Source organism: Lacerta agilis, chromosome 8 (genome assembly GCF_009819535.1).
Source record: "Lacerta agilis isolate rLacAgi1 chromosome 8, rLacAgi1.pri, whole genome shotgun sequence".
NCBI classification, from domain to species: domain Eukaryota; kingdom Metazoa; phylum Chordata; class Lepidosauria; order Squamata; family Lacertidae; genus Lacerta; species Lacerta agilis.
The window spans coordinates 60,692,722-60,718,862 of NC_046319.1; the positions used below are offsets into that span (position 1 = coordinate 60,692,722).

Here is a 26,141-nt window from a genome sequence, read left to right on the forward strand (position 1 = left end):
CTCTCACACAACCTGTCACTTTTTCCTCTCGCACTGGAAGGAGACTGACCAATGGAACTGGTAGGGCAGAAGGCAGGGAGGCTCAATGATAGGGTGGAGCCAGATACAATGACAGGCAGAGTCACAGCGAATGAGAGGCAGAGCCAACTATAATTCTCATTTTCTCTCCATTCTCCTCCCAGCAGAGTTTGACAAAGGCAACCATGAGGCGGAGGAGGAGGATGAGGAGGAAGAGGAAGCTGACAGCCAGGGACACCTTCTGGTTATGAGTAAGGCAGGCAGGTGCAGGCTTGCTGAGGGCAGATTGTAGTTGCTTGGGATGATGCCCCACAAGACCAATTGGAGAGAGCCATGCTTCAAGTGGGGTTGTTATGACAGTGCAAAGTGAGGGTCCTTCCAGATTGTTCCTATTTTGGGGTGGGATTCAAACACATACTGGCAAAGTCAGGTTTCAGAGTTAAAGCTCATTTGGCACTCTGGTACAACAGAACCCCTTCCCCCAAAGACCAGACTTTTCACAATAAGAAAAGTGGTTTGGAAATGCACTGGTAAGTTTGGGTAAACACTTGCTTTGGCCTAATATCATCTAGCCTCCTGCAAACAAATCAGGATGTTTTAAGTTGTGGGATGAATGCTCAGTAAATGTCTTGAAGCACCCTGAGATAACCTTTAAGCCTTGGCCCAACTTAATAGCTCAATATATAATATATATGCTCAATTGGTGTGCATTGCAGGCGGTTGGACTAATAACTCTCGTAGTACCATCCAGCTCTACAATTCTATGATCCATGGCCTATATTGTTGGCATACTTGGTGGTGGGGGTGGGGGGAGGTTTGCAATAAAAGGAAGTGCTAACATGTTCATTGTAGGTTAGGGATGAGGAATCTGTTGTCCTCCAAATGTGGTGGGACTCCAGCTCCCATCAGCCCCAACCAGCATAGACAATGGTTTGGGATGATGGGAGCTGCATTCCAATAACATCTGGAGGGCTACAGGTTCACTGTACCAGGTGTAGGTGGACCAAGTACTATCAAGATTTAGTGGGTCACCAGTGCCTTTAGTTAAAACCTTTCTGTTTCCTGGTCCTGGCTGTCTTTTTCCCCCTGTTGATCCTGGCTGGGGAATTTGTGATGACTAGCCTCTCTTAACTGCCTCAGTGTTAGATTCTCTTCCCACCGAGGGAGGAGGTTTTAATTAGTCTTATCAGAAGTCTCATGTGTAGCGCACGGGACAAGGTGGGAAGGGTTAATTAACTCTGAGGGATGTGAAGAAAACACACATGCTACATTGTTGGAAATCTATTCACAGAATATTCCCTCACAAAAATTGGTTTCTGGCCTGTGACTACATGAGTTATTTGTGGCTGCAAGAAGAAAATGAATCAGTTTGTAGAAAGCTCCTGTGCCCGGTCGCACGGAGAGGAAATTTTATTCTTCACTGATAATTAGTGAAATAGCTATTTAAGAACCTGTGCCATAAAACTGCTGGTTTTATTTTCTGTTTTTCTGGTGTTTAACTCTGTTTCAGCTGCGGTTGAATAAACTGTCTTAAGTGCTGTTTTATTGTTCTTTTATGCTGTTTTGTATTTTATATTGCTGGCTGATTTTTTTTAACTTGTTCTATTTGTATTAAATTAACTTTTATGCCACCAAGTTGAAAAGTGTAGTATAGGTTTTTGAAATAAGCAAATATATGTCATTGCCTTTGCTGAAAACGTTTTAAGATCTGAACAAAATGGATTTTGACATGTTTGTGCCCCTGCACACCTGTCAATCATGCAGTGTCATAATAGCATCATGTGACTGACAGATGAGCAGCCCTATGCGCCTGTCAAATTTAGCCTGTGAGGCAGTTCCTGACAAGGATCTGGCCCTTGGCGCCAAAAAGGTTCCCTACTCGTTACAGTCAGATACCAGAAACTTTTAAACTTTTGCCTACTTAGGGGTGAAAATATAACACTTAACCATGGTTTGTTGATGTAATTCTGATTAAAATTCCAGATGTACAGTGATGCATGTTTTACAACCCAAGCCTATGCATTGTTCCTCAGGAACAACTGACATTAGATTTAAAGCCTGTCTTCCAGCAGATGGGAATGGCTGTAGGAAAGTTTATGTGATACAGGCAATGGACTTCCAATGCTGTCCCCAAGCATCTGCCACTTGAGGAAGTAATCTCACTTTGCCTAATGGTAGGGCTGGCCCAGATTATCACTTCTCAAGATGTATGGAAATTGCCTTATTAACGATAGTTTCCTCAGTGTAGATTTAATATGAATCAATGGTTAACACACAAACTATGGTTTGTAAATCTGGTTCAAACCATGATTCTGCATCTTGGTTTCTGGGGAATCCTTAACCTTCATAAAGCATCATATCTGCATAAGGGCAGAGAGTTTTGTGGTTGGCCAAAATACTATTGGGATAACATATAGTAGAGCTATCTGAACAGGAATCCTCATGCCAAATAGCGACAACATTAGACTGTCTTGTCTTTTTCCAAGATGCAACCAACCACAGGGGGGTTAAATCATTGTAGTACAAACACAGCTATGGATCTCACTTTAATATTTTGCAGACTTCAAACACGACAGCACTTCCAAATCTCTGGCAATTAAAACCCTGACTTGATGGAGTGTGTATCTCCTATTTCAAAGGAAAGGCTGATGCCAGTGGCATATTTTTAAAGGAAGCTCACATGAAGCAGGGTTAATGAGACAACCAGGATAGATTCTGTGAATGGCTGACTGAGATCATGTGACATGGAAATAATAATTGGCAACTCTGAGAAGTATGTAAGTACGTGATTCTTGAATAATTAATTTCCACAAAATTTGGGAATTATATGGGAAACCACCTATAAATTATGTAATTTTTTTCATGTTGTAAGCTGCTTTGAGCATGGTTTTAACCATGGAAAGCCGAAAGGTGGCATAAATCATAATAATAATAGGATGATGATGATGGATGTTCCAGGATAGCTCAGTCGGTCGAGCATGAGATTCTTAATCTCAATGTCATGGTTTCGAGCCCCACGTTGGGCAAAAGATTCCTGCATCACAGGGCATGGACTGGATGACCCTCTTGGTCCCTTCCAACTCTACGATTCTGTGACTCGAACCCCCACCAGCCCCAGCCAGCATGACCAATGATCAGGAGCATGGGTGTAGCCAAGGGGGGCAACTGCCCCCAATGAATAAAAAAAAACCCATAGCAAACTGAGGTTCTGTCCCCACAAAAGGCCACCCCCCAACATAAATCCTGGCTACACCAGTGATCAGGGGTGATGGGAGCAGTAGTCTACACAACAACACCCATAGTGCTCTCCTGGCTCTAAGGTTTCGGATAGGGGGCTTTTCCCAAACCTGGAGATGCCGGGGATTGAACCTGAGACATCCCGCCCTGTAAAAACACGTGCTCCACCACCGAGCTACAGTTTTGCATGGGTGGTGGGCAACTCTGGCCACGTGGACCGGCATTTTTCGACGAGGAGCAGCGCTGACAGCAGCCAATGGGAAGGGAAAAAAATGTCAAAGGCTTCAATTCCTCCCCACCCCAAAAAACAAGGTCTTCCCCTCCACCCCTCAAGGCGAGGAAAGGGTTATTAGGTAGTCACGCCTTTTTGGTAGGCGGAGAGCGAATGGCAGGCGAGGGGGGCGTGGCCGGTGTGGAATGTTGTGAAGGTGGAATTGGAACGCTGTGTGCAAGGACCAGATGCTGGTTAGCAGGAGGCGAGATGGGGCGGCCAGACAGAGAGATGAGCGGTCCAGCGGTTTAAGAGCAGCCGAGATGCAGGATGGAGGAGAGGAGAGGTGAATGTCATTTGTTGCTTTATTGACTGGAGCAAGAGGGCCGGTCAACGGAAAGTGACGCGGAATGAATAATGGCATAGGAGAGCGCGGCACGCAGCGATCCAGAGGCAGTTAGGTGTGTGGCGAGGCGGCGGCGGCGGCGCTGAGCCCAGGGTTGGCGCCCCGCAGGATTTATTCCGAGGAATTCTCCCGGCGCATATCATGAGGCCAGTGCAACTCGAAGTAGAGGGATCAGATCCCACGGGGCAAAAGCAGGCGGGTATCGGGTTCTTCTAACGTCCGATCCGATGGAGAAAAGTGACAGGTTGATTTTTTGTTCTTTCTTTTTTTTTAAGAGAGAGAAACAGAACCGCTCAGGGACAGAAATAACTTCAATCAGAGAGAAAGGAGGCGCGGGAGGGGGAATATAAACTAAAGGAGATCAAGGGAAAGAGAAGGAGATTAATATATCAAAAACGCAGCTTAGTCTTAAAGGACCTCCAAAAGGCTTCTGTAATGAGGCTGGGAATGTAAGCTTGTTGTAACTCCTGAGCAAGCTAAAAAGGAGGGGGTGGGAGAGAAAGAAGCGGGGTCGATGGACATCGCTGGGAAAAGGGCAGACGGGACCCTCTCCTGCATCTCAGACGCTCCGTGACACTTGACGAGGCGCCTGAGAAACGTGGCCCCGAGACCCCTGGCTCGGTGGGTATTCCGTCCATGGCAGAAGCTGCTGAAGTCAGCCGGTGCGAGTCTTTAAAGGCAAAGGATCCGACTCGGACCCGGCCGGCGAGTGAGGAGAGGCCGATCCTCGGGCTGCAGAGTCAGGTATCCAGGGAGAGGCTGATCTGTTGAGAGTAGGACAGGGTGAACTCCCCAGAGGGGTGTGCGTAGCAGCAAGAGGCAGGGCTGTAGCGTCCCGAAACTGATACCGGGACTTAAGAGCAACAAAACAAATCTGCAACCGCAGACTGGTTAAGAGAGTGGCTTGAAAGCAACATACAAAAGGAACAGGACGAGTTGTTTTTTTAAATTTGAAGAGGGAAGAAAAAGAGGGCAGCCTCACTGAGGATTTAAAGCAGCAGCACCACAAGACTCACACCAGGAAGTGGCAAGTGGGGAAATAGTAACAATCTTCTCAGTTCAGGGTGGTTGCAAGCTGCCATTGCATTTTGAAGAAAGGGGCCCTGTAATGCTTTGCCATATTCAAAGGGCAAGGAGATAAGGTAGGCTGCATATAGCAGAAGTTAAGTGGTGCTGCTCTGAAGGAGAAGAAAGCGTTGCCATCAGAATTCGAGGCACAGGAACAAGGAGGAAGCCGAACTTCAAAAAGTGGAAGGAGCAGTGGTGCCTGTGTGTGTGAGAGAGAAGATGGGAAAGGGTTTGGAAACGTTCATACAGTTTTCCAGGTCCCTCTACCAGCATGATTGAGACGCCTCTCCACTAGTTTTGAGATTTGGGCTCCTGCTTATCTCCAGTTGATTTATTTCCATCTTTTGAACCTGCCTGAATAATTTTGCCTTTCTGGATCAACTGAATGACCAACCTGGCCTCCTTTTTTCAAAGAAAGAGTTGAGGGTTCTGTATGAACCTATGCAGGCCAGAAAAAAATACATTTTCATGACTTTCTTTGCCACCTGGCTTCTGCTTTTCTTATTTGGAGGAGATCAAATCAGGCGCCTCCCATTCTTTTCTGGCAAGAAAGCTGGAGGGTTAAAGAGCTGGCCCCGTTGGGCAGATGGATTTCTCCTGAAGAGCTTTGCAGATCCTGAAGAGCTCCAGGGTGATGATGGAGACCATGCTGAGCTGTCCCTCAAAACCAGGAGGGAGTTGAGGAGAAGCATCTACAAGAACAGCAGATGCCGCATGGACACTTGCTTCGATTTTTCCAAGTGTAGGGAACACGGGTTCAAAGTCTTCGTCTACCCCTTGGAAAGAGGGGACCCTGTCTCAGAAAGTTACCTCAAAATCATCACGTCCATTGAAGAGTCGCGGTATTATACCTCCAATCCCGAAGAAGCCTGTCTCTTTGTCCTAAACATTGACACTTTGGACAGGGACCACCTCTCCGTACAGTATGTCCACAACATCAATGAAAAAATCCAAGGTTTCCCTCTTTGGAATGATGGCCGCAACCACCTCATATTTAACCTTTATTCTGGCACGTGGCCTAATTACACCGAAGACCTGGGCTTTGACATTGGTCAGGCTATCCTAGCCAAGGCGAGCTTTTACGTGGAGAACTTCCGGCCTGGTTTTGATATCTCCATACCTTTGTTTTCAAAGGACCATCCCCGGAAAGGTGGGGAGAGGGGCTGGCTGCAAAAGACCTCTGTCCCTCCAAAGAAAAAGTACCTCTTGGTTTTTAAAGGGAAAAGGTACCTGACCGGTATTGGTTCAGACACCAGGAATGCTCTCCACCATATCCACAATGGCAAAGATATAATTTCCCTGACCACGTGTAAACACGGCAAAGACTGGGTGAAACACAAGGATAAGCGGTGTGACAAGGATAATACAGACTACGAAAAGTAAGTGAGATGCTTTTTCTGACTCTCTGGGGCAGGTCATACCACAAGGCAAGGTAGATTTTGGGTACAGTTTAGGGTAGCAGTGAGGGATGCCAGCGGCTATGATCAACATGGGTCAGGATCCACGGGGAAATTCTGCAGAAGTCCTGTGCCAAGAGCATGTACTCCTTCCAACAAGGCTTGTGCAAAACAATTTCCCAATCAGCCATGTCCCGTTTTAATAAGCATGTGTGAGGTGCGATTTTTATTTCTCACCTCAGGCACTGAAATGTGTTGGGTGAGTCCTATAATTTGCTTCTAAGATGCTTAGGTGGAGATGTTCACACAGTGAGGCAAACAGAGGACTCAGCAAATAAAAAAATGCAAGTGTGACAGAATTTCCAGGATCAAAAAGCTAAGATATCTCAAAAGCTTTGTTACGTGGATTTGTAGCATGACCCTCATGTAATGATGTGTCAGCATAACCTTGTGTGAATGTTGCCAGGTTTGTTTGCTCAAACTTCTAGGGCTTAGGTTGAGCCACTCCTCAGTAGGGTTTGTCCCTGGAAGCTTTGTCACTGCCAGGGCTTAGCCCTGGAATGTGTGAAATGATAGTAAAGAAGAGTGTGCCTCTTACATGTGCAGAGTGCTATCCTCTCAATGCTGAGTCTCTGCAGCCAACTTCCATATTTCTGGGATTGGGGTAGAAGCACTGGAGATGGAAGGCTGTTTCTATATCCAAGCCTTGGTACTCTTCATTGTTATCATGCAAACTTATGTGGTCTGCACTACTTTGCATAATTTACTGGGTGTAAGCTATCTTCTTTAGTCTTTTATGTTCTTCTACTAGCATCTTGGAGATGGCTAAACAAATATTTGCCTCCTTTTTCTTTTTTCTTTCTTTCTTTTTTTTTTGAACAGCTAAGCCTGAAGGGTTCTGTGTGACTTGCAAGCTTCCAGTGCTAATTGGCCTTAATAAAAGTGCTTCATGTTCAACACTGCAGGCAGCAGTTACTCTTTTTTGGTATAACTTGCATATCATTTTCAAAAAGGCATAGGGACTCCAGGCACTAGACGTTTTGGATACTTCATCTGTGACATAACATTGATTCTTGTTCTGGAATTACTGATCCAATTGAGACCCCTTTCCAGAAATATTTTATCAGGATCTAAAATGCATAATAAATTTGGACTTCACTGTTGCTGGGCTTCTTAAGACTTAATCTGTTATTGCCATCATCATTTCAAAAACTATTGAGCCAGTGAATGCTAAGAATTTTTCTTTTAAAGCAATTTAAAATATTGCCCTCGTGTTCTCAGCATTGTAATGAATGACTCAGGGCAATTAAAAACCCATCATGTTCCAGGTGATGTAAGGCAGCTATAAGTCTGATCCTGATTGTATGCATGCTTTATTCAGAAGGAAACCCCACAGTATGCACTGGGATTTGCTCTCAAATAAGTGTGAGTACGACAGCTGCATAACTGATTTTAGTGAGAAGGAGCTAAGCACATAGATGAGAAAGTAGTTATAAGGGACTTAAGGAAGTCTGAGGCTCTAATACAGCCTTTGGCTGGAGCTGATGGGTGTTGTATAATTTATTTATATCCCAACTTTCCTCCAAGGAGCTCAAGTTGGCATGTGGTTCCCCCCCCTCCACATTTTATCCTCACAGTAGGTGAGAGACTTAATGGCTGAGCCTCGATTTGAACAATGGTCTCCCTGATTGTAGTCCGACAGGCTTATGAAGGCTACTGTAATGTGGTGTACACTTGAGTAAGGAACAAGCCCACTGAACATGGTGGAAGTAAACATGTGTAAACAAGTAGGGTGTGCCTTTGGATTGTGTCCTAAGCTCATCACTGGTCCCGGTCATTTGCTTTAATAATATTTGGGGTGGGTCAGTCATTAACCCATCTGAAATAGTATTAACCATTGATGGGCGAGTTGCCAAATGCTGAATAATCAAGGAGATTTACAAGAATATCGTTACTTTCAAGAAAGTGCCTTGTCACTAACATCTAGTCATGGGCCGTCTGTGATGTTAACTGACATGACCAGGAAATTCTGTGAGCTGTTCTGCAATGGAGTCCCTGCTCTTCCTCTCTCCGCCAGATGGGAGGGGGTATAAATAATACATTATTATATAAATTATATTATGACGATGATGATTGAGGGCCAAATCTGCTCTGGAGAGCCCGCCAACTTTCCAGAGCACATACACATAGGGAGTGCATGTGGGGTGGGGGTGGAGGGAGGGAGGAAGGAAAGAAAGAAAGAAAGAAAGAAAGAAAGAAAGAAAGAAAGAAAGAAAGGGAAAGTTCTGGTTGCACAGTAACACAATTGGATACATCTTTATGATTACCGGTATTTTAATTTCCTTTGGTTTATTCACTTAAAGATTTTTGGGCAACCTTATAGGACAAAGTTCTGTCTAGGTGACTAACCAAGATAAATTCTTGAGTGGTGCCCTATACAAAAAATGATATAATTTATGTTGATAGGTACTATATGGAAAATCTAATTTTCAGAAGTCAAGTTGAAATGTTATATTCTGGTCTACAGAGAGAACCACCTAATTATTTGTCATGCAACAGACAGAACAAACCCCTGCCCAGACTTCCTTGAAGTGGATACAGTCCGTGCACGGAGAGGGGGTTGGAACTGCACCCTCTGACCTCCTACATGTTGTTCAGACCTTGTATTCAGAGCCTCTTCACAATGCCTAGCCGAATTGTGCAAAAGGCCCAATCAACACCTAGAGGTCACAGCCAGGGGTACAATCCCATCCCCTGCATGTTGACTTTACTCTCTTGAAGGATGCCTGCACAGGGTGAACCTATTATTCTATTTCTTGGGTAGGATATTAATATTTCCAAAAGGGAACCACATGCTGGCTGGGGCTGATGGGAGTTCTGCTCCAAAACATCTAGAGGGCACCCAGTTGGTGAAGGCTGCTTTAAATGGTTGGTTATTTTAATAATGTTTTATCCCCTTTTGTCATGCAGACCATTAGATTCTAAAGCTTAGAAAGAACAATCTGGTATTCTTTCAATTGTGACATGGAGCTTTTTGCTTATTGCAAGGTTTCCCAAACTTGGGTCTCCAGCTGTTTTTGGACTACAGTTCCCATCAGCTAGGGATGATGGGATTTGTAGTCCAAAAACAGCTGGGGACCCAAGTTTGGGAAACCATGGCTTATTGTATACTGGGTGAGTTGCAAGAGAACACTATAAGGCATTTTGATAAAAAAAAAAAATTAGGTCTCAGCAGAAGACTCTTGTGACATCTTCAAGACTAGCACATTTATTATGTCCTAAGACAGCCCAGAGGCTGGTGGTGGTGCAGAATGCAGCTGCTAGGCCGGTTAGTGGGGCAGTCTGACAGGACCTTGTGTTACCGGTTCTGAAAGCACGGAGTGAGCTACTAGGCCCACTTCAAGGTGCTAGTGCCTTGCAATTATTAGATGTTTTGAACTCTGCCTGTTTTTAAAAAATTTAGATGTTTTAATTTTTCCCAAAATGTTTTTATATTATTTTATTGTGGCATCGTTTTACTACTTTGGTGTTTTGCTGCCCAGGGCAGCTCTTGGAGGAAGGAGGGATAGAAATTAAATCAGTAATAATAATAATAATTTTCTGTGACATACAGTTCACTTCATTAGACTCAGGAAATCTTGTGCTATAACAAACGTGTCAAACTTTGAGGTTCCACAATGCAAAGCTCTTTTCTTTATCAAGGTTTGTACCTGCTTCCCCCAAATCCTTAAGGCTTGGGAGTGTGCAGTGCTTCAAAAATGTCATCACACAGATGAAATTTCATCACATGATATATATGTTGAATCAGGAAAGCTAGGAGGTTTGAATGACCAAAGCCAGGATAAATGATCTGGGGTTTTGTTTTGTTTGCTTACCTTTCAAGTTTGTTGAAATCAGCAGGCTTCTGCTGGCATAGAGCTTGACTCTTAGTTTCAAGGAACATAACAGATGGCGAATAATTTCCGTGATCATTCCTGTCTCTTCCACGCCATCCCCAAGTACACCACTACTCAATTTTCTTGATGGGGTGGAAGAATGTGAAGTGTCTAGAAATTCAGGGATTCCCAGGCAGCTCTTTGTGAAAGGTCAAATAATCTAACCAAATTAAAGGTGAGATAACCTGCTCCTATTTTTCTTGGACAGGATTCTTTAAAAAACAAACAACAACAACAACAAAAACCAGACCTCCAGCCGTGATGAATCATGCTTTCATTGTGTGATTGTTCTATAGTAAATATTGGATTACACTCAACCTAGAAAAAGCTCTTGGTTGCCAGTTCACACATGAAAGGACATCACTTTGATTACACAGCACTTGATGGCTCGTTGCCAGATGTGTGAACAGACTCTACTAGCTTACTGTACTGGGTTTTGAGATGATGCAGAAGGAATAGTGCTTGACCTCCGGTGAGTTATTTGCACATGCACACCCGTCACTTGACACAGAAATCCTCATGTGACGGATGTGGATGCAGGAAGCAGCCCTTTTGTTTCAAACTCAAGACCCACCTGGCACTATGCACTTATTTATTTCATAAAAAAAATTCTACACCCTCGTTTACAAAAAAGAAAAAGCAATAAAGTTATCAATAAGAAAAATTAACAGTGACAATGGAAGACTTTCAAAAAAGTTAAAATAACAAAGAACTAAAAACATATTGAAATTCGCATCAACTTTCTAAACAACTAGGTAGGCTTGTCTAAACAAAAATGTTTTTAGCAGGCGTCAAAAAGAGTACAGTGACGGCTCTTGCCTGGTATCAGTAGGCAGGAAGTTCCAAAATGTAGGTGCTGCCACGCTAAAATATTGAGTTCTTACAAATGTGGAGAGGGCATTTTGTGGCACATTATGTGTCAGTTCCACAAATTGAAGCTGTCATGTGGGCGTATATGGAGTGAAGCAGTATCATACCACTTTAAACAGTCATGACTACCTCAAAGAATCCTGGGAGCTGTTAAAAGCACCAGTCGTTGTCATTTCCCTCACTGTCTTACAGTTCCCAGAATTCCTTTGGAAAGAGTGATGGACTGTGAAACCATTCTGGGATTTAGAACTCTGTGGGGGAATAAGGCGCTGCTAACAATTCCCAGATCGGTGCAGTGCAAGCAGGCCAGTAGGAACACTGGATTGGCTCTGCCAGTGCAGGGGCGAAGGAAGACGTTGTGACACCCGGGGCGGGCGTCACTACGTAGGGCGTATGTGCGGTGTCGCTACAGCCGTGAACAGAGGATCCTCCGTTTGCAGCTGCAGCCGTGAGCCGAGGATCCCGGCACCATCCATATGGCGCTGGAGTGGCGCCGACGACAAACCGCTATACAGCACATGTGCGGCGTAGCTACGTACAGCGCATGCGTGTGACGCTGCACATGCACTGTACTTGGCGGGTTGCTGCCAGTGCCGGGATCCTCTGCTCGCGGTTACAGCCGCGAACGGAGGGTCCTCCAAAGGCGGCTGTGGAGACGCAATGGCTGCTTGTCCTGCCACAAGCCCCCGCAGGGTGACTTCTTGTCACCCCTGCAGACATCCCATTCCCTCTCTTCCTTCTTGCATTTATTCAGTCAGTCAAATATGCTTCTCTGAAGTTGACTGAAAACTGTTTCTCATTTTGGAATTTATTTCATTCATTTATTATTAAATCTATATCCTACCTTTCCTCCCTGGTTCAACCCTTCCTCGTTTTTTCCTCACAACAACCCTGTGAGGTATTATTATCATTATTCATTTCATTTCTATACTGCTTTATGTTTTTAAGGGAGGGAAATCTCAAAGCGGTTTACAACCTGCATTAAAACATCAAATGAAAAAGTTAGGCAGAAGGATGGTGACCAGCCCAAGATCACCCAGCGAGCTTCATGACTGAGAGATGGGATTTAAAACGTGAGCTCCAAGGTTCTAGTTCAACACTGATCACAGCACAACACTGGGACACGTGTTCAGTAGGTGTGAGGAGTATCTGATGGTACAAGGAATGATTGGCATCTTTCGTTGTGCATTTATTTATTTGTTTTGTCATATTATTTTCCCTTCCTATCTCTGAGCATTGAGCTTACTAATAAAAAAAATGTGGTCAAAATGATGAAAACACAATAATTTAACAGAATAATCCACAAATATCTAACATCATCATGAACCACCGAACAAGAATTAGCATAGTACAGAAAGATATTCCTAGTCCTTATTGAGGGAGAGGTAAAATGGGATGGTCGTCTTTGTCCATGGAGTTTTCTTGGCAGGGATACTGGAGTGGCTTGCCAGTTCCTTCTCCAGGTGGATCACATTTAGTCTAAACCCTCTGCTATGACCTGTCCATCTTGGGTGGCCCTGCATGGCATAGCTCATAGCTTCCCTGAGTTATTCAAGCCCCTTCGCCACAACGAGGCAGTGATCCATGAAGGCCACCTCATGAGAAGAGAAGACTCCCTGGAAAAGACCCTGATGTTGGGAAAGATGGAGGGCACAAGGAGAAGGAGATGACAGAGGATGAGATGGTTGGACAGTGATCTCGAAGCAACTAGCATGAGTTTGGCCAAACTGCGGGAGGCAGTGGAGGATAGGGGTGCCTGGCGTGCTCTGGTCCATGGGGTCACGAAGAGTCGGACACGACTGAACGACTGAACAACAACAAAATGGGATGGTTTACAACTTGAGCCTCTGGAAATCTGAGGTCATGTTCAAATTAATTTGTTTGTTCCCTGATTGTTACGGGAAGTCCATAAACCAAGCAGAGTTTCTGGCCCTAGAAGGTTGGGCATTTTTGTACGAGAATAATGTGGAATACAGTGGTACCTCAGGTTACAGACGCTTCAGGTTACAGACTCTGCTAATCCAGAAATTGGGTTAAGAACTTTGCTTCAGGATGAGAACAGAAATCGTGCGGCGGCAGCAGGAGGCCCCATTAGCTAAAGTGGTACCTCAGGTTAAGAACAGTTTCAGGTTAAGAACGGACCTCCAGAATGAATTAAGTTCTTAATCCGATGTACCACTGTATATAAACGCATCAAATCCACTAATTTTTAATTTGGCATCTGCTATGATCTTGAAAACATTAAGCTATCGTTTTAACTAAATGGAACCAGAATATAAATAGTAACCAAGCAACGTATTTCTGATGTGGATTTCAGTTCTTTTAAAAATTATTATTTTAATGTTCATTGTAACATTAAGCCGTGCAGATAAAACAGAATAACAAAACGTGCAATTCATTCAGAGGCTAAAATTCGAATCACTAAACCGCCTAGAGAGAAAAAATACAAATTAAAGATATTACTTAGAAGCCAGGGGGAAGAAGAACGGAGAAAAGATAATGAAATTTGATATCAGAGGAAGTTCTGACTGTCAGGCAGATAGTAAAGTGTTAAACTACTGGCACATAGTGGGGGTCATCACCATTTTTACAGAGAGAAGAGTGACATTTAGAATTCATACCGATTGCACAGAGATCTGAGTACACAGACTACATTAATGATCAGCACCGATTCCAGGTTTTGGGGGACTCCTGCAGGCTTGCCCATGGCTGCAGGCATTGCAGTGATCAGTGGTGGATGACTTGGAGCTGCCGTTTTGATCTCCCTGATATAGGGATAGGCGAATCTGTCAGTCTTGGGATCTGTAGTTTGTTAAGGGTACTGAGAGTTGTTGGAGACTCCTATCCCCCTCAGATCTACAATCCCAGAGTGGTTTAATAGTCACTTCCTCTTTCTTTGGGAACTCTCAGAACTCTATGAAGGGAATGGGAATGTCTCCTAATATCTCTTGGAACCCTTAACAGACCCTCCAAGTGTGCTTATTTTCCAGGGACAGTCCCGGATTTACAGAAGCCATCCTGCTTTCTGATTTGATCCCGGAATGTCCTGCTTTTTGTTAGAATGTCCCTATTTTCATCAGAGAAATGTTGGATGGTATGCCTTAACCAGTTATTATTCCCAAGATTCTTTGGGGAAAACCATGACTGTTAAAGTGGTGTAACAGGGCTTTAAACGTGGGTATAATAGTGTTCTAAATGTATGGTGAGGGACGCGGGTGGCGCTGTGGGTTAAACCACAGAGCCTAGGGCTTGTCGATCAGAAGGTCGGCGGTTCGAATCCCCGCAACAGGGTGAGCTCCTGTTGTTCAGTTCCTGCTCCTGCCAACCTAGCAGTTCGAAAGCACGTCAAAGTGCAAGTAGATAAATAGGTACTGCTCTGGCAGGAAGGTAAACGGCGTTTCTGTGCGCTGCTCTGGTTCACCAGAAGCAGCTTAATCATGCTGGCCACATGACCTGGAAGCTGTCTGCGGACAAACGCCGGCTCCCTCGGCCTATAGAGCGAGAAGAGCGCCGCAACCCCAAAGTCGTCCGCAACTGGACCTAACGGTCCGGGGTACCTTTACCTTTATACTGTTTATTCAACACATAGGAAAAGACCAATACTAAACTGTTTCAAAGTCATTCTTGCTTTTTGTATTCCACAGTGCTCCAAGTCCTCTCTTTGAGGACTATATATTAAATTGATTTTTGGAACTGGGATTGTTGCTGCTGCACTCAGCCCCCCCCCCCTTGTGGGCTTCCCACAGCCACCATGTCAGCCATTGTGAGAACAGGATGCTGGACTAGATGAGCCAATGGCCTGATCCAGCAGGCTTAACTTAGGTTCTTTGTTAGTTTTTCCATTAGGGCTACATTCCACACCCTCTCCCATTGTGCCACTAAATTCATGTCAGTAGCCATCTTCCAAGGTTGAGTAATTAGCAGTCTAGTGAAACTGCTTTTAACTGCTGGTGTTTTTTATGGATAAGCACATTGAGCTGTTTCACAGAAAGCGATTTGTGCATAGAATTAAATAAATAAAATACATAATTTAGTAAACTGACCACAACAGTTTCTAAAGAATATTTCATAGAACATTTACTTAAATTTCACCATAGATCTATCTGCTTGCATTTGCCGTGGAATAGGGTACAACTCAAAAACATTCAGCCATTCTTACTGTCTTAAAAGGTGTTCGGGGGGGGGGGTGAGGAAAGCAGCATGGATTTAGATTGCAACTGTGCATATTAATATGTATGTGTACTATGAGATTTCCTTACTTGGATACTTAACTGAATAACATGTGTGGCATGTATGTCTCTTATTAGAAAATCAAAAGAGCCACGTTGGATCAGGCCAAAGGCCCATTTAACCCACTATCCCATTCTCATACTACTGGTCAACCAGGTGCCTGTGGGAAGCCCACAAGCAGGGCAGGAATGCAAGAGCTCTTCCACTTGTGTTCTAGTATTCAGAAGCATGCTACCTCCAACTGGAGGTAGAACCTAGCCATTGTCTCTATTAGCCATTGCTAGCCTTATCCTCCAGCATCACTCCCAAAATTACAAGAAAATGTAGATTGTTACTGGTGAATAGAGATAGGCCACATGCACACCATACATTTAAATAGGTAAAGGAACCCCTGACCACAGTGCCACTAATCAGTGTAGCCACCATCAACTCATGGTTCATTTTGGAATAACCTGTTAAGAAGACATGGAAGCTTGATCTGGACAGAGATCAAAAACAGCAGCATGAAGTGTTTCATAAGTTTACCTGCTACTTAAGTAACTGGAACATACTAACCTGCATGGAATGTCTGGGGCGGGGTGGGGTAGGAGGAGGGAAATGGTGTTTCTTCATTAAATGTACTTTCAGAAGTAGAGTTTCAGGCATAAAAAACAATTTCAGATATAAAATCATTCAAATCCAGTGCAGATGCAGACTGGGATACAGCTCTACTTTAAAGGCTTGTTGAAAGAGGAAGGGATTCAATACCAGGCAGGCACCAAAAGACAACAGAGGCAGTGACTGTCTAATATGTAAGGGGGGTGGCTTCGAAAGGCGAGGTGCCATCATGCTAGAGGTCTGGCTCCAGCATTGTAGGGAATGGACCTTCTCCTGCAGAGTACGGTGATCGGTTGGGTCTATAAGGAGTGATCTTTAGGTATCCAGATCACAAGATTTATAGGGCTTTGTACAGCAGTACCAGCACCTTGAACTTAGTGGAACTAAGTGTTAACTTAGCAAACATTGCCTTATCGAGGTTCCCAGTTATGAAGAGGCACATTGCGTTCTTTTGAATGCTTTAGTACTCAAGAGCAGGTTAATGGGCTATTTATTAAAACACCTTTTGTTCACTACTTATAGGCTATAGGAGAACCTAAAAGAGTGGGCTGTTTCTTCACCTGGCACAGCCAAACAGCACGTCCCCTATAACACTGAATCAAACTTCTCAGGATGTTTTAGGGCTCGCACCGTGACCAGATCTCTGAACACTGTAAGGAAATAATTCACCCTTGTGGATTCTGAGGGTTAATGAGCCTGATTTTGATGGGCCCCACATTCCTGAAGGTTGCATTTTCAAATATCTGCAGGCCTGAAATGTTACACCTCCAAATAAATGTTTGCACATACCAAATGTTTCCTGTGGACGCAGGAGGGTGGAAAATGTGTCTGTCAGATTGTTGGAGATCACGTAATCTTGGGCTCTGTCAGAGTTTTCAGGGGCTCCACTGCAACATCAGGAGAGAACAACAGAGTGAGATTAAGCTATAAGGGCCCAGGATGTCTGAACAACTGGAGACAAAGACACTGGTATCAAATGGGCAATGTAGGACACCCTACCATCATGTCACGTGTGAGGTGAGTGTTCCAAACAGAAAGTTCATGCACAATTGCAAAAGGGAGAGGAGCGCCAGAATGTATGAACTAGCTCCATATATTTTGTTATGTAAGAATTTATTGGTTTTACAACAAACAACAAACAAATACAACACCCACATTAACCAACACCCACTGAAAATAAACAAATACACAAACACCAATAATTCTTCTTCTTATGCTGTAAAAAAAAATAAAAAATCCTTGGTCGAATCTTGGTACAGACTTCCCCTGCCTTTTCGCCTTCGGTTCCAATCCCAATTATTACTTTAATAACATCTTATGCCATCATAATCTTAAAAAATCAAAAATCTAAGAGTTAAAATCTAAAGCTTCTTTCTAACAAATCTTGTTTCATAATAAACAATATTTTCCCATTCTTAACTTAACATAAATCAAATCATGTTATAGCTTCATGTTAATTCCTCACAAGATTCTAGTTCTTATCCACTTATTTTCAACATAAATCGTAACAAGTATCTTCATTAACTATAACTGCTGTTAATAATAGAAATTTAAAATACCTCTTTTCTTTCTCTAAAACTTGAAGTCTTGACACACCAGTTTCAGGTTATCATAATACATCCCTTTTCCTTTATACCTTAATACTGTTCACCCTATCCCCCTTCTGTCCATTTTCTTTGGTCGTCCTGCTCCAGAGCTGCTCCTCAAAGTGTCCTTTTTCTTTACATGTCCACAGATCCAGACTGAGTCCACAGTAATCCTTGCATAGAACGTCAGGGTGCGCACCTTTTCTCCCAGCCTCTCCGGTTCATCATCACATTCTTCTTTTATTTCTAAACATAAACATAAAGTTCTCACCTTCACTCCCAAGCTCTCACCTCGGGGGTTAGATATAACAATTTTCTCCGTCCTGGGTCTGCCACCCCCAAAGGACGATCCATTACTCCGGAGTCGCCATATCTTTTCATCCTGTTGTTCAATCAGCCCCTTCAGTTCAATGCCAAGGTTCTTCTCCAATACAGCCATTTCCTGTACAGTCTCCTCTGTGGGATATAACTTTTCTGACATATGACAGTTCAATATTTCCAATTTTCGGTTGAGCAGTTCCAGTCTCAGTAAAATAATCCTTTCTTCATGGGTCATTTCACAGTTCGTAGCCAAGTTAAAAACAAAGCCAAGCATGGCAGAAGCGGGCATAGGTGTCAGATTGCAGTTTCGGTTCTCAGACTTCTCCATCTTAAACCAGTAACTTTCCATTCAGTCAAAGTCCTTCACGGCCATTTTCCCTGAATCCAGGGCGCAAGAACCAAAAAATTTTAAAAAGAGATACTGTCCACCAGTTTATTCCCCGAAGGGAAATCCAAAAGTCTCACTTATCGAATTTTGAATACTTTGTAGCCATCGCAGTAACAGCAGTCTCTTAAGCTAGTTATTTTCTATCCCCCGAGGGGAAAGAGGCAGGCTCCCTTTCCAAGTGTCTCCCAGGTCGTCATCAAAGCGCAAAGACAAATCAAATCCAATACTCACGACACCGGGATTCTTTCGCTCGAACTTTGACAGGTAGAACATTAACGCTCATCGCGGGGGCAACCGCCGCTCCACGTCCCGGTTGGGGCATGTCCCCTGAAGCCCGGCTCCGTTTTCCCTTCACCCCCACTCCCCCTTTACAGGGGGAGCGAGGGAAGGGTACGGAGCCACAGTGGGCATAGCCGGGGAGCCCAGGGTGCGGAACGCTCTTCCCGCACCCCATCGGAGCCCCGCTTTGCGGTAGCGGGGCTCCAACCCCCGGGACGGACTGGGTCGCCTCGCAGCCGAGGCAACCCACGACCGCTCCACAATGGCGTCGCCGCCGGAAGTCCATATATTTTGGCACCTGAAGCAAACCACAAAATGGTATCCTGCCCAACCACGGAAGAAGCGAGGAATGAAGATCTACATCAGGAACGGGATAGCGGGGAATCTAATCAACCTTGCCCAATGGTTGAACTGGGAACCAAAGTCTGTTGCAGGAGGAAATGGGCCCATGCTGAATCATGCTGGGAAGGCGCAGAGCTCAGGAGACCCGAAGGGCAGCCTCCTATTCTCCCTTCTCAGAATTCATGGACATTCAGTGAAGATGAATGTTGGAGGATTTGGGACAAACAAAATAAGAACTGCTTCAAACAGTGCATTGTCAACTGTGGAACATGCTCCCACTGGAGGCAGTAATGGCCACCAATTTAGATGGCTTTTAAAGAGAATTAGACAAATTTGTAGATGTAATGGCTACCCGTGGCTACTAGCCATTATGGCTATGCTCTGCCTCCACAGTCAGAGGCAATTGCTGGGAACTAGAAGTGGGGAGAGGGCTGTTGCACTCAGGTCCTGCTTTCAGGGGTATCCGGTTGACCACTTGGAGAACAGGATGCTGGACTAGATGGGCTATTGGCCTAATCCAGCAGGCTCTTCTTACGTACTTATTGCAGCAACTGTGTGTGGGTGGTGGTGGGGAGTACAAGAGAGATGGGGCCAGCCCTACCATTGGGCAGAGTGAGGTGTGGGTCAAGCAGCCTTGGAACCATTTGGCAGTGTTTAGGAATAATCTGGAGATACTGGCAGGTTAAGTGACAGAAGATGGGGAAAAGAGGGAATTGCATCATCATAAAGGCGGTTATCAAATAGCAGTTGGGAGTGTCTCAAGAGGATTCTTTGAAAGGGTAAAGCCTCACCACATGTTAGGCTTCCCTACAGAGAGGCACAGAGCTCAATTATCAGATACTGGAGATAATTAAGTTGTGAGAGGTGGCACCTCAAGAGAATATTCTGATAGGAGGCTGGAATATTTCGCAAGTGGACCAACAAAGAGTATTGTGTCAAAATTAGGCGTGGTTTACTCTGTCAACTTCTGTTCCTTTCATTTTTCCAGCCTTAAATTCAGTTTTCCACATTTCCACATCATTTTTTGAATAGAAAAAGGTCCTCATCAAAATCCACTCACATTTCAATGTGAATTTCAATCATGCACAATTTTGCTTACAAAATTATGCAATTTCTCCCAATGCAAAGAGTTTTGGTATGTTAGTTCCCCTTAATATATGATGTTTTGTGTATGCTTCATCCTAGCACATGCATTTTTGAACATATTTTGTACACATGGCTGGAGTACCACAGTGCAAAATTTGGATAAATGTGAATTTCTAAGGATGATGTTGTTTTGGTTCATGTATTGTTTTGGAAAGTATGGATTGGGTAAATTTGGATGCAAGCTGAATCAAATATCTTCCCCAACCCTAGTCTCCAAAGGCTTCACAGGTGAATTGTTACATCGGCAGACTAGAGCCTCTTTTTATCAGATGGATTGAGTGCTGTCGAGGAAGTGGGATGTATTCTAGAAAGCCACAATAAATCTGTTTGTCTTTCAGGTACCACAAGAGACTATTTCTTGTGTTTGCTATCAGATAGGTGCTGCTCTGTACTTTCTCACACCCTACTAAGTTCCTGAAATGCTTTTGAATAGCCTTTCTGTACCATCTTTTCGAGAGCGTGCACAGGCTAAGACAGCTTCCCACAACCTGGAGTCCTTCAAATGTTGGACTCCAGTTCTCATAAGCCCCAGCTAGCATGGCCAGTGGCCAGGGATGATGGGAGCTGCCGTCCAGCAACACCTGGAGGGCACCAGGTTGAGGAAGGCTGGCAAATATGGCTTAATTGTAAAGTTGCATTCCTGTGGCCCCTTGTCTGGGAATGAGCTCCACTGAACACAGTTGGACTTGCTTCAAAGTAGACTAACTTCTGTCCATTAATTTGAATGGGTCTTCTCTGAGTAGATCTTAGTAGGCTGCACCCCTAAGTAAACTTGCATAGAATTTCAACTATAAATGGTTTGCTTTTGGGAAGCCTCTTTAGTCCTGCCTCCAAGGGGGAATCTCCAACACCCTTTGCCTACTGCTTCCCTATCCATCCCGGTCGCTGGCTTTCTGTACAGAGAGGCTGCAATCAGTTAATTGCAAAGCAAGCTTTACTTCCCGATTCTCCTGTGAACTGTGAAACCAACCAGATGAGATAATGTATCTGTCAGAACAGGAGAGAAGAGCCAATTCATCTTGTGCTGTGCGTGTGAAAAAAGAGAGCGAGAGTGTGAGAGCGAGATCCCGTTTCTGGTGTCTGGGGCTGCAGTGCAGCGACCAAGCGGCAGGGATGAAGGCGAGGTGACAAAGGTCCTGTGGCTTCTTAGCAACCAAAGGCAAGGGCATTTGTGGTGGCACCGTTTGGTTGGAAGGAACCGAGCGGCCTGGGAATATGGCCGTGGGTGTTACGAGAAAGCTGCAATCAGGGGTCATTGCATATGGCAGCGTGGATGGGGAGTGGGGGCAGAGAGAGAAGAAACATTGTTCAATGTTTCTCAGATACAGGGAAGTAGATTGGTTTTAGGTTGCCAGCTGTCCAGAAGAACCAGCCACTGCTTTCAGAAGCAGCTTTAGTTAAAACAAATAAGGATAAAACATTTAACAAATGCAGAATGCAGCAGCCAGGGCGAGGACTGGACCATATAAACTTCTATTTGCTAACCCAGGTGTGAGGAACCATTGCAGGTTGCTGAACTCCAACTCCCATCAGCCCCATAAGCTCTGAAGGGCTCTTGTAGGCCTCAGAGGTCAAATAACATGTCATGTGACTGTGCATTGTGTCCCTGCTCCCAAGGGGGACATATAGGATACTAGGTCCCAACATTCTGGTAAGGTGCTGTGGAAAGGGATACCAATACTGTACTCTTGCCTAGGGTTGGATGAATCTATCAAATTTAGTTTCTATTTTTTCCAGCCTTAAGTTCAGTTCACCACCTTTTTGCATCAACTTGTGATTCTTTATTTTTCAAGTCCTCATGAAATTTGATCAGCATTTAAGCCAGCATTTCTCTCAATATACCAATTTTTGCATGTATTTTTTGTCTAATATGCACACGTTTGCAAACCTTTCCCCTTAATAAAAAGCATTTTGTGCGCATTTTCATTAACATGGATTTTTATGCGCATTTCCTAGCATGTGCATTTTTCTGTATATTTCTTGTTGGAAAAGTGCACATTTTGAATGATAGCTACATTTCTGTTTCAGTGTATCTGAAGAAGTGTGCATGCACACGAAAGCTCATACCAAGAACAAACTTAGTTGGTCTCTAAGGTGCTACTGGAAGGATATTTTTTATTTTGTTTTAGCTACATTTTGGTTTGCACAGATTTTTCTTTTGGGGGGGGGAATGCAAATTAGGTAGGATTGCATTAGGGTGCGTGTGACCCAAACTGACTTCCTCCCTCATCCTTCTCCTCAGCCTCAGCCCTGCCAGACCCCAGTGTCTGTGTCTCCTGGAAAGAGACAGGGCCTAGGGATTGTCCTTCACTTTCCTGCCCTCGTGGCAGGCTGCACATCTTCTCCAGAGTGCAGTGGCAACATCTCCCAGTAACTATTTTGGGCTCCTTCTCATACTCCAAGGAATTAATTAAAGGCAAGGCTGAAGTGATGGGGCTTTTTTCCCTTTCATTTCCTCCACATGACGGAGGCATCAGCAGAAGCAGCACAAAGACACTCGCCGCCTCATGCATTATTAAATGGGTCCTCGCCCCATCGCGTCAGCCGAGCCTTGTGCTCGGTAATTGTCGTTCTGAGATTTCAGTATAATCCATTGCATTTGTTTGTTTGCTGCTGTTCTTAAAATGAGCATTCACCTTGCTGGATTTCCCCTCCTCCTGTTTTGACACTCAGCTTCCCACTCTTCCCCCACCCCCATGTCTCCAGTAGGCTGGTGTTCCTGCAAGTGGTGTTGATGTAGAAGAAGTAACTTTGTGCATGCGATGCTTAGTGTGAGGGCTGCATGCTTGGATTGGTTTATTCAGCAAGGAGGTCAATATTAACTGAGGGGAACCTTGAAAGGGGAGTACACTTACAGAAGTCAGATTCAGAAGCCAGAGAGACAAAGGTGGGCAACAGCTTTGAAGGCAACACCATTCCTATGCACCAGAAGTGTGGAACCTTTTTTGGACCACATTACCCCTGTGGAAAGCTGTTGTGGGGTCATATTCCAGTAGTGGGTGAGGTAAGATCCACACACCGTCGTACACGCTTAACTAACACACAGGTAAAAACAAACACTGTTTCCCATGGAAACAGTTCTGTATTTGATTCTTAGTAACGCCACTGAAATTTCACCTTCCATTTTATCATCTTTTGTTTACTTCACAAGTATTTTTTAAGAATAGTTTTCGTAGTATCCGTTATCTGTCCTGTCCATACAAAAGGCATTAAGAGTAATCCCAGCAGAAGAATGCAAATAAAGTCCATGCATTGCTGAACTGCAAAACCTGCCCTATGGCAACGTGAGTTTAAAGCCCCAAACTTCAAAATGCTCTTGCATCCTGAACATTGCACGCGTGCAGTTGCAAAGCACATCAACTACTTTTTGCCTGCTTGCAAGGAGCACAAGTCTGCCGAGTCATTTTCTTCCCATCTTTGCACAGTATCAAAGCCCCTTTCCCTCCTTTCGAAAAGCTGTGTGCCCTGATTTGAGAGTAAACCCCACTGAACACAGTGGGACTTACTTCAGCATGGTTTGAGCTCTTACATTTGAAAAGCGGATTAAGAGTTTGTTTCCCATGCACATTGCCCTTTTTTTCCAGAGGGTCCACAAATGTTACCTTTACTTACTACCAAGCTATTATTTGTGGTTGCTACCAGTCTCCTTGCCTGCCTCTTCTGGCCTGCAGAGAGAGCATGTCTGTGAGACAAGGGTTTCTCTCATTTATGTGGGTATGGATAAAGTGAGAAACAGGGATTTGTATTGCTGCTCAGAAGGGCACCATGCCACTTCTTACTAGCTCTAAATCTGAAGTGCAAATGAGACCTCTGAGGTAGGGATCTGTGCCAGCTGTTCTGCTCAGCAGAGGGATGAGGGAAGTTCCCTCTGGCGAGCTTTCAGGTAGATTTGTGTCTGCCTGTTTTTGGCCTGCAGTTCCCCCCACTCAAGCAGCCCTTGTGAAACTAACTTTTGCCTCTGGCCGTAGCTTTTTAGAAATCTGCGCATTTTGTGCAACTAGGGGAGAAATTCAATTCGCAATCAAATTTGAATTTATGTAATTTGCACTTCCCAAAACACAGCCATCTTTAGAAATTTGCACTTCTCCAAAATTTGCAGTGCAGTTCTCCAGCCAAGTAATGTGTGTATAGAACTGCATATATTCGTGCAAAGTGTGTCTATATGAGTGAAAATAGCATACAAAAATGTCTTAGATGAAGAGAAATTGTTTTACCAAAAAGTTTTGGGCAAAATTGCATGCAAAAAGGTATAGGAGAAATTCCCACCACTAAACTTGCATTATATTAGGAGACATTTCCACTAATTTTTCATGAGGAGTTTATTTTCAAAAAATATGATTCTGTGGTTCTATATGCAAACTTATGTGGAGAACTGAAGTTAAAGGGTGGAAAAATTAGGAACTGAGAGAAAGAGAAATGGACAGATTTGGCCATCTCCACCTTGGGGCAGCAAAAACATGTCTTTGCCCTCTTCTGGCTGAGCATTTGCAGTGTTCTCGTGTTCCCTTTCAGTCTTCTTTTCTTCAGGCCACATGTATCCTGTTCCTTCAGCCTTTCCTCATAGGACTTGTTGGAAGCAGCCACAGAACATTAATACACCTACTCAGTCTGCCACCCTCAGCCATTTGGGGAGCAGAAGAGGGGAAGGAGAGTGCTTGAGCCTAAGGCCTGCTGTGGCTTCTTCCTGCTATTGCAGGTTGCACAAAACAATGCTTTTGTGTGATGTGCTAACACTGCCATTGAAACCACCAGTCTGAGAAATCTGGAGGTGTCCTTTCATTGGCTCCAAGAGCCCCTTTTGTCCTTAGCGCTATTCTTAGGTTTTTTTAATTAAAAAAAAAAAAAACCTTAAGGCATTTCCCCTCTGGACCCTAGATGTGAAGATGTGAGAAATAACCAAGGAAATGTCTGCAGAGGTACTGCAGGAATGTCGAGAAAATAGATGCACTCATTAATGAAAACATCTGCATCTTGATTCACATCTCAGTACATTAGGCCCAAGCACGCCTAGCAGTGCATTTTTCATATCTGTGTATCTTTGCATGAAAGGCCCAAGAGGAGGCAAAGACGCATCATTGCAAAGAGGAGATGAGTGATTGTCTTGCCAAGAGCTGAGACACTCGGTGATGCTACGATGGGAACAGAGATGCCGTTTGTTAATGTAGTACATATGTCATCAAACAGTTGCCAGATCAACAGCGTCAAAATGAGCAGTGCCTTTTTCTTTGCTGGTGAGGCTTTTCAAGTACTGTGTGGCCACTAATTCTCGCTTTAAAACTCCATTTATCACACGTCCCTCATTTCCGTGTGCATCAGCTGATGGACTTTGTGCAAAGTTTGCACCAAGGATACTCACTTCGAAATAGACACATTCAAAGAAGCCAATGCAAGTACCCCCTGCCCCAAACCCCACTGAACATTTGCTTTGTTTTGGTGCTCTTTGCTTTCTTTAACTACTTTTAAACTTCGTCCTTGCCCTCACTTGCCCTTGCTGCTGTTTTAGTCTGTTTGGCAATAACAACCTACCAGATTTTCCATACGAGCGTAAAGTGGTGGGACCATGTTACTCAGAGTATCGTCACATCATTGGCAGTGGCAGACCATGTGATTTTGTCAATCGGATGGGATGACAACAAGAGCAAGTGAGGCCAAGGACAGTGAGGGCAAAGAAGAAGAAAAATGGTACCGAAGAGGAAGAGGAGGGTAGCGGGGGTGACACAAGGGTGCTGAACAGCACTGCAAAAATATGTCAAAGAAGCTGGTATGTGGTAAATACGTGTGTGTGTGTGTGTGTGTGTGTGTGTGTGTTGTTTGTTGTGCTTATAAATCAAATCATAAAAAATAAAAATAAGCTGGAATGAAACCAATGTAAGCTTGTAGTGTTGATATAATTTCAGGTGGTTTCAGGCTGTAAGTAGAGTTGTGTGCACTTTGCACGGAGCTCAGGGATAACTTATTTCTACCCATGTACAACTGTTTGTATAACAGTTGTATAACAGCTGTTCATTAGCCCAGCTCAGCTATTATATGCACACAGGTACACAGACAGGACATGTGCTGATCATTACATACAAATTACTATATGAGTGTACAGCTACACTATTTCGGTG

General features: G+C 44.1%; 1 protein-coding gene across 1 annotated transcript in view; it reads left to right on the top strand.

Moving 5' to 3' along the window:
- Nucleotides 1–3,686: 3,686 nt before the first annotated feature.
- EXTL1 (exostosin like glycosyltransferase 1) overlaps nt 3,687–26,141 on the top strand; it is a 66,820-nt gene continuing 44,365 nt past the window's right edge. The window contains exon 1 of the mRNA XM_033157817.1: nt 3,687–6,319. Within this exon, the coding sequence (XP_033013708.1) occupies nt 5,382–6,319 (938 nt within the window). The 5' untranslated portion in view covers nt 3,687–5,381. The remainder of the gene's footprint in view (nt 6,320–26,141) is intronic.